The following is a 15028-nucleotide window of genomic DNA, read 5'->3' as shown; positions in this document are numbered from 1 at the left end:
CTATCTTCTTCCTATCTGCTTCATTGTACTCTTTTCTGGTTTTGACAGTTGTAGTGGTGATCTCTCCATCCTTCACCTCCTTTGTAGGAATATATGGTCCATCAAGAATGATGTCCCATAACTCAGTGTCCTCAGCGTTGATGTAGTTATGCATTTGATTCTTCCACCAGCCATAATATTGACCATTAAAACGTGGTGGCCTAGTAGACGACTGACTTTCCTCCATATTGGGTGGAGCAGTCATTCCTTCTGGATCTTTTCTTTTCTTGGTGTTAACCAAATTGAAAAGTGAAGCTCTGATACCACTTGTTGGAATGTATGCGTCCACTAGTCTAGATAGGACCAGGTCCTCAGCACAGTTACAATAACAGAAAATAAACAAAGTACTAAAAGTAAAGATTGCACACACAACTTTACGTGGAAACCTCCTTGCTCAAGGGAGTAAAACCACGACCTATTCTCAACTGGACTTTTCAAACTGTCTCCACTAATCTTCTCCAAGCAAAAGTAAAAGTCAGTTTACAAAATGAGATTAGCCTGCTAATCTCCACACTAAGCAATACCTCATATCACTTAGCTGAGCCAGATCAGATACAACATTGCCCACTATACTAATCTTAACTGATTAATATAGACTTTAGAGTAAGAAACTAAGTTACCCTTAACCTAGTTCTTACAATGATTCACACAAGATTGAAACGTTTCTTTCACAAGTGAAATGAATCCTACAATATAAGCACGATTACAAGCAAACAAAGTAACAGCTGGTACAGGAAGCAAATGAAGCACTCTATCAGGTCCCTACTTTTTTTGAAGCTTGAAATGACTCTCTTTGAATGAATGATCTTTTTGTTGTTTGTAAGTTGAATATATTGGACAAGAAGAATTATTATCCAATGTACAAACACCCTCGTCGCTTCTAATTAGTGAAGTACTCTGCAACTTCACCAACTTTCTGACGCGGACAACTTTTACAGTTGTTCAGCACTTTGACCACTGGATGAGTATTCATACTCTGCAGAGGACCCTCCCTGCACTTATGAAAAGACCATCAAAATATCTAGGAGTGTTAGCACTTATCATTACCTATAGACTACAAACTTGTCACTATGTTGTTACTGAAATACAATGAAGAACTGAAGTCATTTTTCCCCTTCTAATTTTTCTTTGTTAGCACTTTTTATACTTTATATGAAGTTTTTGGGGGTTCTAATATTGCAGCTCCTACGTTTTGTCAAGGTCTCACAGTTGCCTCAGCAACTGAATAAATTAAAGCTCTTGTAGAAAGGAACTAACTCGGAAGAAAAGAAGTCATCAGTAACTCAATAAATTAAAGTCCTTGCCGAAAGAAAGTAACTCAGAAGAGCAGAAGTCATCGAACATGATGGAGTTAAAGGCAAATCCGAGAACATTTTCCAGCACAGAGAATTCACAAAAGAAAAATCAGACGATGTAGGGAGTTAAGCTCCTCGACGTCGACATGTATGCTTCATTATAGGGGCAATTCGGACAATTCACTTCAGCCTTGGTGGACTCTACACACGTACCTCCTTTTTTGCCACGTAGAAAATCACTGTCTCCCTTTCCTAGCATTTCATTAGTACTCCTCCAATTTTATCCAACAAAAAATCACAGCTTCCTCAATTGCTTCTGCTCCTGCTCACTGAAGTTTTCCACTTTGCTTATGCTCGCTGCCTCTTCTTCGATTCAGGTGAATATCTTCGTAATCGAATAACCCAAGTTCTGGAAAAATGTTAGAATTTGGCTTCTTTATACCTTTACTCAGCAGCGATTTCTGATTGTCATTCGTTTTCGGGATTTTGCTATAACCCAAGCTCTATGTTATATTTCATAGCTTCATTTTGGTTATTCTGATTGTCTTTGAATTTTGTTATTTAAATTGGTCTGGTTCCTTAAGTTTTCTCAGGTTTTCTGCCTTCATATTCCTAATTAATTACGTAACCCTAAATTTGAAACTCTTAGGGATTGTAGTTGTGGCAAAAATTGCATTCTTAATAAATAGATAGGCAGTGAGTTCATGACAATCGAAAAGTCAGGCAAAAACTGAATATATACCAATAAACTGCTTAGCGTACAAATGAACCTTCATCAGTACTGGCCTTTGCTTAATTTCTCCTCCCTTATTTGTTAGTTTAGCTAAAAGTAAGTATTATAGAGGTAGATTAAATATTTAAAGTTTATGAATCGCTATAACAATCCCAAGTTAGTTAATATGTACTAACAAAGTTCGCTTTACAACTTAACTTTTACAATTAAATTGTATTCAAAGTAGAACCGTGTTATGTTACAACAATATTCAGGGTATAGAATAATATTATTTACTACTGTATTCAAAGTATAGAACTATAGTGTGTATAATTGTATTCAGAGTAGCAGTACTCTGATCAAAGTATAAAATTTATAGAAAGAAATATGAATGCTTATTTTACGAAAAGGTTTCTACGTGCGCAGTTTCAAACTAAAAAGTATGTTCAATCTTTTCGCAATTTGTTGGTGATAGCAAGGTTTGTTTAGTTTTACTCGAGAGAGATAGTATGCGCTTGTTTAATAAAGTTGAAGAACATGTTCTGTTGCTCTACTCTATTCAATAATATTATCTTGAAAGATTTAAAAAATGGATGTTAAAATTTGGCTTCTTTATACCTTTACTCAGTCGTGATTTTTTATTTTTCTGCGTTTTTGGAGTTACGTATATAGGCGGTTGGCAATTTTTCCTTCTCAGGAGAACCCGGCTACTTCAAAAAATCTAACCCAGCATTTTTGGGCATTGATATAGTAAAAAATAGAATGGTCAAATTTCACTTCTTTATGCCTCTACTCAGTTGCAATTTACTGATTGTTTTTCGTTTGCTGGATTTTCTGTATTTTTGTTGCTTGTGACTTCGGTGTTCGTATTTCTCCCTAATTCTACACTTAGTAGTTATTTGAAAAAAAATATTTCTCCTTCAATGCTTCTCCTATGGTTAAAAAGGCTTTGGTTTTGAAATATCAGCCTAAGTCTTGTCACTGCTTCTCCTATGCAGCTATGCTTAAAAAAGCTTTGATGTTGAAATATCAGCCTAAGTCTTGTGCTGTAATGATAGCTTTTCCTTTTCAGTTTAACTCTACTTTGTAAGAATTGAATAAGTTGAAATATTTAATATTGTTATCTTGAAAGGTAAAGGCTTACTACCTCTTTAGTTAGTTCTTGACTACAACTTACATTAAGGGTGTCGAATAGACGGGTTGAGCTGAAATTATGTTAGCTGAATGAGATAAATGAACAAACGAGCATGTTGTAACCTGAAAATTTCATCTTAGCACATTAGTACTAGCTAACATCAAATAGGCACAACACAACACCGAATGAACACAACACACAAAAGATATTTCCAGTAAAACATGAGAATATGCAGCAACTGAAAATAACCAAATTAGACCAGATTAAACTAGCTTTCAATTGAGCATTTTCATTCATGCATACATGTTTTGTCTGTGGTGTGTGAAATTTCTTGGCTTCCTGTATGCAGATGACACGTTCAGAGCAAAAGAAAAAACGTCCATGTTTGTCGAATACAAACGTTGAAATGAAATTCAATCGACGCAAAAAATATAAAGAAATGTTGCCAGCTCAAAAAGAGACATTACTATTACAAAGGCATACAAGAGTCCTCTAGTCAACAAGACGTATTCTACAAGTTTCTGCCTTCAATAACTCTGTCAAGTCATTATCTTCCACATCTAAGTCACCGTTTACGTCAACAGAAGGTTAGCAAGTCAAATTTATGCTCTTTACATACATGTATGTTTCTGAATGCATATGTTGTTTATATACATGCATGATCTGCTTTGACGCATTTCATATTTATTTATTAGCTGCTACATCTGAAGCTCATTCTTTAGCTGACACTTCTCCAAAAGGGAAAAGTTTGTTTCACCCATCTTCTGTCTTTGAAACAGGCGAGTATAACAATTATATTCTTTTTGTTAGCTTCCAGATTCCATAAGACATTTGCTGCTCTAATTCATAACTACTTTTATAATTAGGATCCACATCAGCCACATCTCCTGACCCCTGTACTGTTACCTCGGCCCCTGTTTCAAATACACATTTGTCTTAATTTCAACATAGAATAGTATTCGCATTTCCCTTACATAGAATAGTATTTACTATTTTCCTTTCACCTCTAACCACTTCTGTGATATTTAGGAACTAGGCCCAACAGACATCCTCACATAAATGTTAATGAATCTCAATCTAAGTATACACCTCTCAAAGTTGTCCCAAATTATAAATTTTGCGGTGCAAAATGATTTCAGTATGAATCGCCTGGATTTTGTTGCGATAACAGCTCAATTAAGCTTACATCACACAAAATGCCTATAGAACTACAAGATTTATTTTTAAATTCTTCCAAAGAGTCTCAACATTTTCGAACATATGTTAGGACATACAATAATATGTTCGCTTTTACTTCACTTGGGGTAAACTATGACAAAGAGTTAGCTAAGAGATATCATGGTATTTATACCTTTAGAGTTCAAGGGAAAATGTACCACTTTATTGATGATTTGTGCCCTGCAGCAACTGGAAAGGGAAAAAACTTACAACTATACTTCTATGACAATGAAAATGAGGTGGCAAATAGAATTGCTTGTACCACTAGAATTCAGGACACTATGATAATAAAATTGATGAATATACTACAAATTAATCCATACTCTTTCTTCATAAAATCTCTAACTGATGTACCAGAACTATCACAATTTTATATTGCACTGAAATGTGATTCGGGTTTAGATCAATGAGTATATAACCTACCTACTACATCAGAAGTTTCAGCAATATGGGTTGACGAAGGAGTACATACTATATTGAAACCTCCTATTTGAATTATCCTCACAATAATAAAAGTCAAATAGTTAATTACTACTATATATGGATGGTAATACCCCTTACAATATCCACTGTTATTTCCATATGGTCAAGATGGGTGGCATTGTGGTATTAAGAAAATACTACAGTGAAAGAATACAACCAGCTGTCATGTCTCCTGTGAACGGAAATACTTACCAAGTGTTAAAAACATGTGCACAATAGATAACTTTCTTGATATGGAAGCTGAAGTGCTCGAACAACAAAAGAAAAAAAAATGTCTCTTGCCATGAATATTATTGCTACAAAATTTAAATGCAAGATGATGAAAATGATGAACTCTTACATACTGGAAGAATTTTCCAACAATATATCGTTGATGTATTCATAAATCTTGAAACACAAAGACTAGATTTCTTTTTCTTCAATCCAGACTTATTTCGAATGGAAGTTTTCCAAGGTCTTCTGGATGTCTTGAGACATGGTGAAAGAGATGCTACTAAAATTGGAAAACAAACATTTCTTCCTGCCACATTTACTGGAGGACCAAGAGATATGCGTCAGCGATATCTTGATGCTATCGCTTTGGTGCAACATTTCGAAAAACTTGATTTATTTCTAACAATGACTTGTAATCCAATGTGGCCTAAAATAAAAGAACATTTACCTACTGATGAGGCACAAAATGGAGCTGATTTGATTAGTAGAATATTTCGAAGGAAAGTTGAAGAACTAAAAACTGATATACTAAAAAGAAATATCTTCGAAAAGGTTGTTGCATTTATGAACAATATAGAATTCCAAAAACGTGGTCTCCCACATGCACATTTCCTTATTATTCTTTGTAATGAATATAAATTGTTGACACCTGAGTCATACGACATAATTATTTGTGCTGAATTACCTGATTCTAATAAAGAGGCTCACTTACATTCAGTTGTTGTGCATCATATGATGCATGGCCCTTGTGGTCATTTGAATCCTATAAATCCATGTATGAAAAGTAAAGGCTAATGTAAATTTAAATATCCTAAAGATTTCGATGAACGAACATCCAAAGGAAAAAACTCATATCCCATTTACAAAAGACAGCACACAGGAGAACTTATAAAAGTTAGAGGGAAATATCTTGATAACTCGTGGGTCGTACCATACAATCCATTTTTACTTGCCAAGTTTAACTGTCATATGAATGTCGAAATATGTTTTGACATTAAAGTTGTGAAGTACCTATACAAATATATTTGCAAAGGACACGATAAAATAGCTTTTTCTCTATATGAGAACGATAAACAAACAGAGGTTGATGAAATAAAAGAATATCAATCTGCTCGATGGGTCTCTCCGCCTGAAGCTACATGGCGCTTATTTGGTTTTCCTATCAGTGAGATGACGCCGAGTGTTTACCATCTTCAGTTACATCTTCAAGGACAACAATATGTTTCTTTTGAAAGCACTGAAAGTGTAAATACAATTATGAGAAATCCAATGATTAGAAAAACAATGTTAACTGAATTCTTTGTTATGAACCAAACAAATGAGGATGTTCAACAACTTAATCTATTATACAAAGAGTTTCCTCAATACTTTGTATGGTCAATTTCATAAACAATGTGGACACGTCGAAAACAATGTACAATTATTGGACGTGTTGTGACATGCCATCCAACAGAAGGCGAGAGATATTATCTTAGATTGTTACTTATGAATGTGAGGGCTCCAAAATCATATGAAGATCTTCGTATGGTCAATGGAACATATTGTACTACATTTAGGGAATCTGCTGAAAAAAGAGGATTACTACATTCTGATAACAGCTTAGTTGACTATATGATTGAAACTGTAAGTTATCAATTACCATATAGTTTAAAACGATTATTCGCTACATTATTAGTTTACTGTAATCCTACTAACCCAAAAGAGTTATGGGAACAATTTGAAGAGTCTATGTCTGAAGATTTTAAAAACTCCAAAAGTGTTGAACTGCGAGATGTTTGACACAAAGTTTTGAAGCATTTTTTTTTTGGTAAACGAAACATTTTATTTCAAAACTAAAGTGAATCATTACAACATTAAATACGTGCAGACCACCTATTTCTCAAATCTGCTATCTCCAAAAGTATTGAATTGAGAGATGTTCAACATAGAGTTTTAAACCATATTAATGATGAGCTACACTCAATGGGACATGATATAAATGAATATAAGATTGTTCCAGAGAATATTCAACCTTCCGCAATTGAAAAAGAGGTAAAAGATGTTCATTTTGAGATATAAGGGTTTTCGAAGAGGATTTGTTATTGGAGAAAAAACTAAATAGAGAACAACGAAAGCTTATACTGTAATTGTTGATAGAATATTTCTAATAAAGCAGGAGCATTTTTTATTGATGGGCCAGGAGGAAGTGGCAAAAGTTTCTTCTACCGAAGTTTATTAGCAACAATAACATCTAAAGGATTTGTGGCATTAGCAACTGCAAGTTCTGGTGTCGCAGCTTCTATTCTTCCTGGAGGACGAACTACTCACTCACACTTTAAGTTTCCTATTAATGTTGATGAAAATATTGGTTGCAATGTCAGCAAGCAAAGCTCACTTGCATGTTTAATTCGGGATGCAAAACTAATTGTCGGGGATGAAGCATCAATGGCTAAAGCAAAAACTATTGAAGCTTTTGATTTACTATTAAAAGATCTGATGGATACGAGAATGCTTTTTGGTGGAAAAGTGATCATTTTAGGAGGTGATTTTAGACAAACCCTTCCCGATGTTCGAAATGGAAAAAAGGAAGACTTCATTTCTCAAAGTTTATTATACTCAAAAATCTGGAACCAACTTGAAAAATTACACCTATCAGAGAATATGAGAGCAAGAACAGATCCTGCTTTTTCAGAGTACTTGATGAGAATTGGTGACGGAAAAGAAAAACTTAACTCCCAGGATAAAGTTGAAATTCCCAGTTCTTTACTCATTCCTTTTAATATTGAAGAACAATCCTTAGAAGAGTTATTTAACGTAACATACCCTATTATAGATTCATTGTTTCATGATTCTTCCTCCTTATCTTCTCATGTGATTTGGACAACCAAAAATGATTATGTTCATGAAATAAATGATATGCTATTATCTAAATTTCCAAATATTGCAAGATCATTCATTGCAATCGATGAAACTATTGAACCAAATGATCAAAGTCAGTTTGAAGATTATCTCCATTCTTTAAATCCTGCTAATTTTCCACCTTACAAATTGACTTTAAAAGAAAATTTCCCAGTGATGTTACTATGAAATTTAATCCTTCTGAAGGTTTGTGTAACAATACACGATTAACATGTTGTAACTTTAAAACACATGTTATAAGTGCAAAAAATGCTAGCGGTGACTTTCAGAAAAAACATGTTTTTATTCCAAGAATACCTTTACTAGCTTCAGAAGATGAAAATTTGTCAATTCCTTTCAAAAGAACACAATTTCCAATACGATTATGTTTTGCTATGACTATAAATAAAGCTCAAGGTCAAACTTTGGATTTTGTTGGAATTTATTTGCGCGAGCCTGTATTTTCCCATGGTCAACTTTATGTTGATTTATCGAGAGCTAAAACTTCAAACGGTGTGAAGCTACTAGTTCGACCATTGACCTCTGACAGCAACGATGATCACTCAACATACAACATAGTCTATGATGAAATTATTCAAAAAGCGTTCACTTAGCTAACAACGGGTAAGAATTTGTATGCTTAGCTTCTTGTAAAAAATAGTTGACTTACTCTTCTATAGTTCTATTTTAAAATGTCACTTAAAGCTTTCCTATATAGTAACCGTTCAGATTTCTACAATTTGGTCTATGAATCAACAAATGTTCCTCACAACCACTTCACAGAAACATCAACAAAACAACTAAAAGCTTCCATATTCAGGTAACTTTGTTGCATTAACAAGTAAATGTATGCCTTTGTTATGAGAAGTACAAATCTTATTACATGATTATACCCAGTTTACTGAATTGTTGTGTTCAAATTACATTAAAAATGAAGCGAATCTCTAAAAAAAATGAAGTGAATCTCTAAAAAAATGATTTAAGCACAAAATGAATATGTTGTTTTTCCTTGGAAATAAATAGAGGCTTTCCAAAACCATCAACGTAAAGAAACACAGATTCAACACGTACGTCGCCGTAGATGGGAGCAAAACAACACGCGGCAGCTCAAAGAAGAAAGACAAAGGAAGATTATGAATTTACCCTTTTTGGATCATATCCTTTAGAGAAAATGACACGGTTGCCCCTGAATGTTTGTAACTAGAAAAGATCTCTTATGGTGAAATGACGGGTTTACCCTTGAATGGCTGAAAAAACTCGCTCTTAATTAAGAATGAAGCGAATCTTTAAAAAAATGATTTAAGCACAAAATGAATATGTTGTTTTTCCTTGGAAATAAACAGAGGCTTTCCAAAACCATCAACGTAAAGAAACACATATTCAACACGTACGTCGCCGTAGATGGGAGCAAAAAACACGTAGCAGTTCAGGGAAGAAAGACAAAGGGAGAATATGAATTCACCCTTTTTGGATGATATCCTTTAGAGAAAATGGCACGATTGCCCTTGAATGTTTGTAACTGGAAAAGATCTCTTCTGGTGAAATGACGGGTTCGCCCTTGAATGGCTGAAAAAACTCGCTCTTATTAAGAATGATGATGTAATGTAGGTGGACTAAAAAGTTTGAGTGGGTACCCACAGTTCTAACTTGACTATAGAATGGAATAATTAACAATTTTGAGGCTCTTTTAATAAGTTAATTAGGTTGTACTATCCTTTATTCATGATATATACAAAAGACAACAACATATACAAATGGTAAACACCAAAAATACCCTTTAAGTAGTTCTTTAAGCTTAGGTTTTTAAGTCGATCTAAATAAAAGTACACTTTTAAAAGAATAAATATATTAAATGAAACCCCAAAAATACCCCTAACTCAAGGTAGACAAGCACCTTAAATGTCATTTCTATATAGGCAGTAAAGTAAAGTAAAGTGAAGTTAAGTGTGTATATGTATAGAAAAGAACAGTTACGAAATTTTCGTATTGCGCAGGGGTCCAATATTTGTTCATAAATTTATTTTGTGAGTCATATTAATTAAATAATATTTCACTTCTTTCTAGTATTTGAAAATTTGGGTTATTTGCCAAAAATATTTACCAAATAATGACAAATGTATGGATAAATATTATTTGTCAACTCTTTCCCCAAATTTTATTTGGAAAATCTATGGTCAAACGGGCCCTAAGAATGAATGATTTGAAAAATGATTTAGAACAAATAATTAGTGTTAACCGTAATAACATAAAACAATTATGAGTTGCTTAAAATGTTCATTTTGCATTATATAATTATTATTTTTACCGAGTATATTATATGGATTGATTTAAAAAGTTATTTTTTTAATTATTAGTAAAAATGGAATAATGTGACATAGGAGAGAAAGATGTTTTTCTTTGTCAAGTATATTTTGAGGAAAATATGTAGAGTTGAGTGATATTGTAGTCCTAAAAGTTATATTATTAGGCAATTTTCCAAACATGAATGAATATCTAGGGAAATTAAATACTCCATATGTCCCTAATTACTTGTCCACTTTTTTTTTTATAGTTGTCCCTAATTATTTGTTCATTTTGATAAATCAAGAAAGGAGAATTTTTTTTATCTATTATACTCTCAATTAAATGACTAATTACTTTGAAAAATTCAGAATTTTTCATCCACTTCATAATTAATAGGAATAAAATGATAAACTCACTATGTCATTAATTGATTTCTTAATATGTGTGCCAATTTAAAAATAGACAAATAATTAGGGACAGAAAGAGTATCTCGTGTTAAACCAAAAAAAAAAACTACTCCCTCCGTCCCTATTTACTTGTCCATATTTCCTTTTTTGGTTGTCCCTATTTAGTTGTCAATTTTGACAAATCAAGAAAGGACAACAAATTTTTTCCTATTATACCCTTATTTACACTTCTTGAAAATTGTAAAAGTGTATGTTGTTTCCCTCCAATTTATTTCACTTGAATTCAAATAAGTGGTTGTAATTTTGAAGTGAAAAGTTGTCATAAGGGTAAAATTGTAACTTCACTGTGCTAATCATTGTTGCCTTAATCTGTGTGCCATTTCTAAAGTGGACAACTAAAAAGGGACGGAGGGAGTACTTAACAAAGCATACTAAACACGTGGTCAACAAAATTAAACGTGCTTACATTTCTTGCCTTGAGGTTAGATAGATATTTTCGTGGACCCCTTTGCTTTAACTATTTAGGCTTCTATACACTGTTTTTCTTTTATAATTGTGGGTCCAGTGTACAACCTTTTGGGTTTTCACAATTAAAAGCCACTTGCATTTTGTACGAAAAAGAAAGAAGAACATGCCACTTTAATTTTTGTAAAGCATTATGACTGACACAATTTTGGTTTAATAATGTTGAGTAGTCATTCACATTTTCCTTTTACTATTCCCTCTGTTCAAAACTAATTGTCTACCGTTAACTTGACATATCCTTTAGAAATAATCAATATATAGAAAAGAACTAGTTATGAAATTTCCATATTACGCATGGGTTTAATATTTGTTCACAAATTTATTTTGTGAGTCCTATTAATTAAATAATATTAAATTATCTTATTAAGTGTAATATATATATATATATAGGGAGAGAGAGAAAAGAACTAGTTACGAAATGTCTGTATTGCGCACGGATCCAATATTTGTTCACAAATTTATTTTGTGAGTCATATTAATTAAATGATATTAAATTATCTTATTAAGTGTAAAAATAAATATCTATGAAATTATTTATATTTCTAAATTTTAAATGGTATTGATTATTAATTCTAAATTTTTGCTCTGCAATAAATTATAATATATATTTATGTTGTATTAGTAAATCATTTCATTCTTTTTTCGCGCAAATCTAATGTGAAGAGTTCAATTGAGATGTCCATAATTTAAGTATTTTTCTTCATTGATTGTTAATTGTTTACTCAAAATAGTTTTAAAAAATATACACAATATTAATGACATTCAAAACAATAAAGTTATAACTAAAGATATGAATTTAAAATTAAAGATCATAGATAAGCGGATCTGATAAATTCAAAAATATTGTATACTAATTAAATTAAAGTAAAAAATGATTGTTTTTTTTTAAAACTTTGGTAGAATAGATTGATATTATTAGTTGGATTAATAGTTTAATCAAATTGTCCGAAGATACACATAGATAGAAAGAATAGAGTGATCAACTCTCTGAAGGCCTAAATAGGTGGCACGTGGAGGAAAAAAGCAAAGTGATGTTGCATATAAGTGAAATATTAATATGATAATTTTTTCTCATTAAAAAATAGTACAAGGTTCAAACTACAAAGTGTTGGGTATGTAGCAAGAGTTAATGGAAAATGGAGGAAAGATGAAAAGAGAGGAACTTGGAAAGTTGGGAACTTGAAAAGTCCTCTTATGCTTTAGTAAAAAAGCATTTCTCCCTTATCGGTGGAGTTAAGAAAAATAGAAGAGTTTAAATATAGAAACACTCCTATTAATTGTTAAAAGGGTTGGAAAGAGAGACCCTCTCGCATCGTCGTCGTCGTCGTCGCTCGCTCGGCTTCGGCTTTGGAAAATGATCGAGAGATTATTTTTTGGACAAAGTTTGGTTTAATTATTTAGTTAACTATTTATTTAATTAATTAAATTAAATTAAATAGCCAAAACGTTTCAATCAATTAGTTAATTAACCGAAACGTTTCAATTATTCAGTTAATTGACCGACCCGACTTGGATCCGCGCGCGACCCATTTTATTTAAATTCTTTTCCGTTTTATTTAAATTTCCCGTAGTTGGAAGTTATTGTTCTGAAGGGTTGCAACTTTCAGGAACAACCATGACCATTTGAAAGGTTGCAAACTTTCATGAATGGTCGTGTGGATTCTGAAAGGGTTGCAACCTTTCAGAACTAGTTCCTCTTGCCTATAAATACATTGATTCTTCAGATTTGTTCCGTACGAATTTTTCTGAGTTCTTCTTCTTCTTCTGCACAAAGTTTTTTCATGTACTTTACTGCTGTTGAGTGGTTCGCTGACACCAGAGTTTTGGGTATCAATACACTGGTGATTGAGATCATTCTATCCTGGGAGGACATATTCCAAATCAAACCTCGGATACTAGAGGGGAATAATTTCCTTAAGGGGACACTGTGCATTCAGTGGGCTTGATCTTTTCCGTTCTGTCTTTTTCCAGATTCTAGTATATTTTACAGATTTTAGTTGTTTTGAATTAATTTATGTTCTTCTGTTCTTACTGGTTCATTAAAACGTTGGTTAGTTCGTGTTTCTAATAAAGTTTATTGGAATCAGTAATTCTATTTTAAACACATATTGTTAACAATCTTAAGGAAATTATTTTATTTGTTAATCTGTGTTTTTGTTGGAGACAAAAACCTTTGTGGATTTTATACTCCTATTCTGGTTGCAATTTAAAGTTATTGCTTACTAAGTCTGTATCGATTTTTGTTTATCAAAAATGGAAAACAATAATATTACAGTGGCTGTTGCTGCACCAACCCAAACTGCTGTACCACCAGCAGAGAAATCGGAAAAATTCTCTGGTGCGAATTTCAAAGGATGGCAGCAACGGGTATTTTTCTGGCTTACCACTCTTGGTTTGCAGAAATTTACCAATGAAGAAACTCCAGTGCCTCCTGCTGATATGTCAGACAGAGAAAGGTTCATGATTATTGAAGCATGGACACAGGCAAACTTCCTATGTAAGGGCTATATTCAAAGTGATTTAGAGGATGACTTATACAATGTCTATAGTGCAATGACAACTTCGAAAGAATTGTGGAATGCACTTGAGAAGAAATATAAGACAGAAGATGCATGCTTGAAAAAGTTTGTGGTCGCAAAGTGTTTAAACTATAAAATGTCAGATAGTAAAACTGTTGGATCACAAGTGCAGGAACTTCAACTTATTTTCCATGATCTGATTGATGATGATATGGTAGTAAATGAAGCTTTTCAAGTGGCTACAATGATCGAGAAGTTACCTCCTTCGTGGAACGACTTCAAAAATTATCTAAAGCACAAACGTAAGGAAATAAAGCTTGAATATCTTGTGATTCGGCTCAAGGTTGAGGAAGATAACAAGACCACTGAAAAGTAGTCTCGTAAGAGTTTGACAATAATTGGAGTTAATATTGTTGAAGAAGCTCCTGCCAAAGGCAAGAAGAGAAAGAAGTCCAACGGACAGAAGTCAGAACAGGCCAAGAAGAAATTCAAAGGCAACTGTTACAACTGTGGTAAGGCTGGTCACAAGTCTTCTGACTGTCGTGCTTCAAGAAAGGACAAAGACAAAGACAAAGGCAAAAGTCAAGAAAACATCATGGAAGAGATGGAAGATGCAGATGACCTCTGTGCAATGATCTCAGAGTGCAACTTAGTTGGAAATCCCAAGGAGTGGTTTCTCGACTCAGGTGCCACTCGACATATTTGGTCTACGAAAGAAGCCTTTGCAACGTACACTCCTGCTGAGTTCGAGGAAGATTCGTTCATGGGGAATACAGCAACAACGAGGATTGCAGAAACTGGGAAAGTAATGTTGAAAATGACATCCGGCAAGGTGTTGACTTTGAACAACGTTCTGCATGTTCATACTATTTATGAAGAATTTAGTTCCGCTGCACTGCTCGTTAAGAATGGGTTTAAGTGTGTCCTAGTTAGTGACAAAGCTGTAATAAGTAAGAATGAGATGTTCTTAGGAAAAGGGCTACCTCACTGAGGGCCTCTTCAAACTGAATGTAATGGTTGTTGACAATATTAATAAGAATTTTGCTTCTGTTTACTTATTGGAGTCAAATGATTTATGGCATTCCCGTTTGGGACATGTAAATTACAAAGCCTTGCGAAAATTGGTTACTTTAGAAGTATTGCTTGATTTTAAATGCGATAAATCGAAATGTTAAATTTGTGTGGAAAGTAAATTTGTTAAACATCCTTATAAGTTTGTTGAAAGAAATTCAAAACCTTTAGACTTAATTCACACAGATATATGCGATATGAAGTCTACACCATTTCATGGTGGGAAAAAGTATTTTATAACTTTTATTGAC

The 15028-nt window shown here is 33.2% G+C and overlaps 1 protein-coding gene across 1 annotated transcript; it reads left to right on the top strand.

Moving 5' to 3' along the window:
- The first annotated feature begins 5320 nt into the window (after window positions 1–5320).
- LOC107061983 (uncharacterized) lies at window positions 5321–5890 on the top strand. Its single transcript, XM_015312104.1, has one exon. The coding sequence runs from the start codon at window positions 5321–5323 to the stop codon at window positions 5888–5890; it is 570 nt and encodes a 189-aa protein (XP_015167590.1).
- The last annotated feature ends 9138 nt before the right edge of the window (window positions 5891–15028 follow it).

The sequence above is a fragment of the Solanum tuberosum genome, unplaced genomic scaffold (genome assembly GCF_000226075.1).
Source record: "Solanum tuberosum cultivar DM 1-3 516 R44 unplaced genomic scaffold, SolTub_3.0 scf00187, whole genome shotgun sequence".
In the NCBI taxonomy this organism is placed as follows: domain Eukaryota; kingdom Viridiplantae; phylum Streptophyta; class Magnoliopsida; order Solanales; family Solanaceae; genus Solanum; species Solanum tuberosum.
This window is presented reverse-complemented; position numbering and strand designations above follow the sequence as displayed.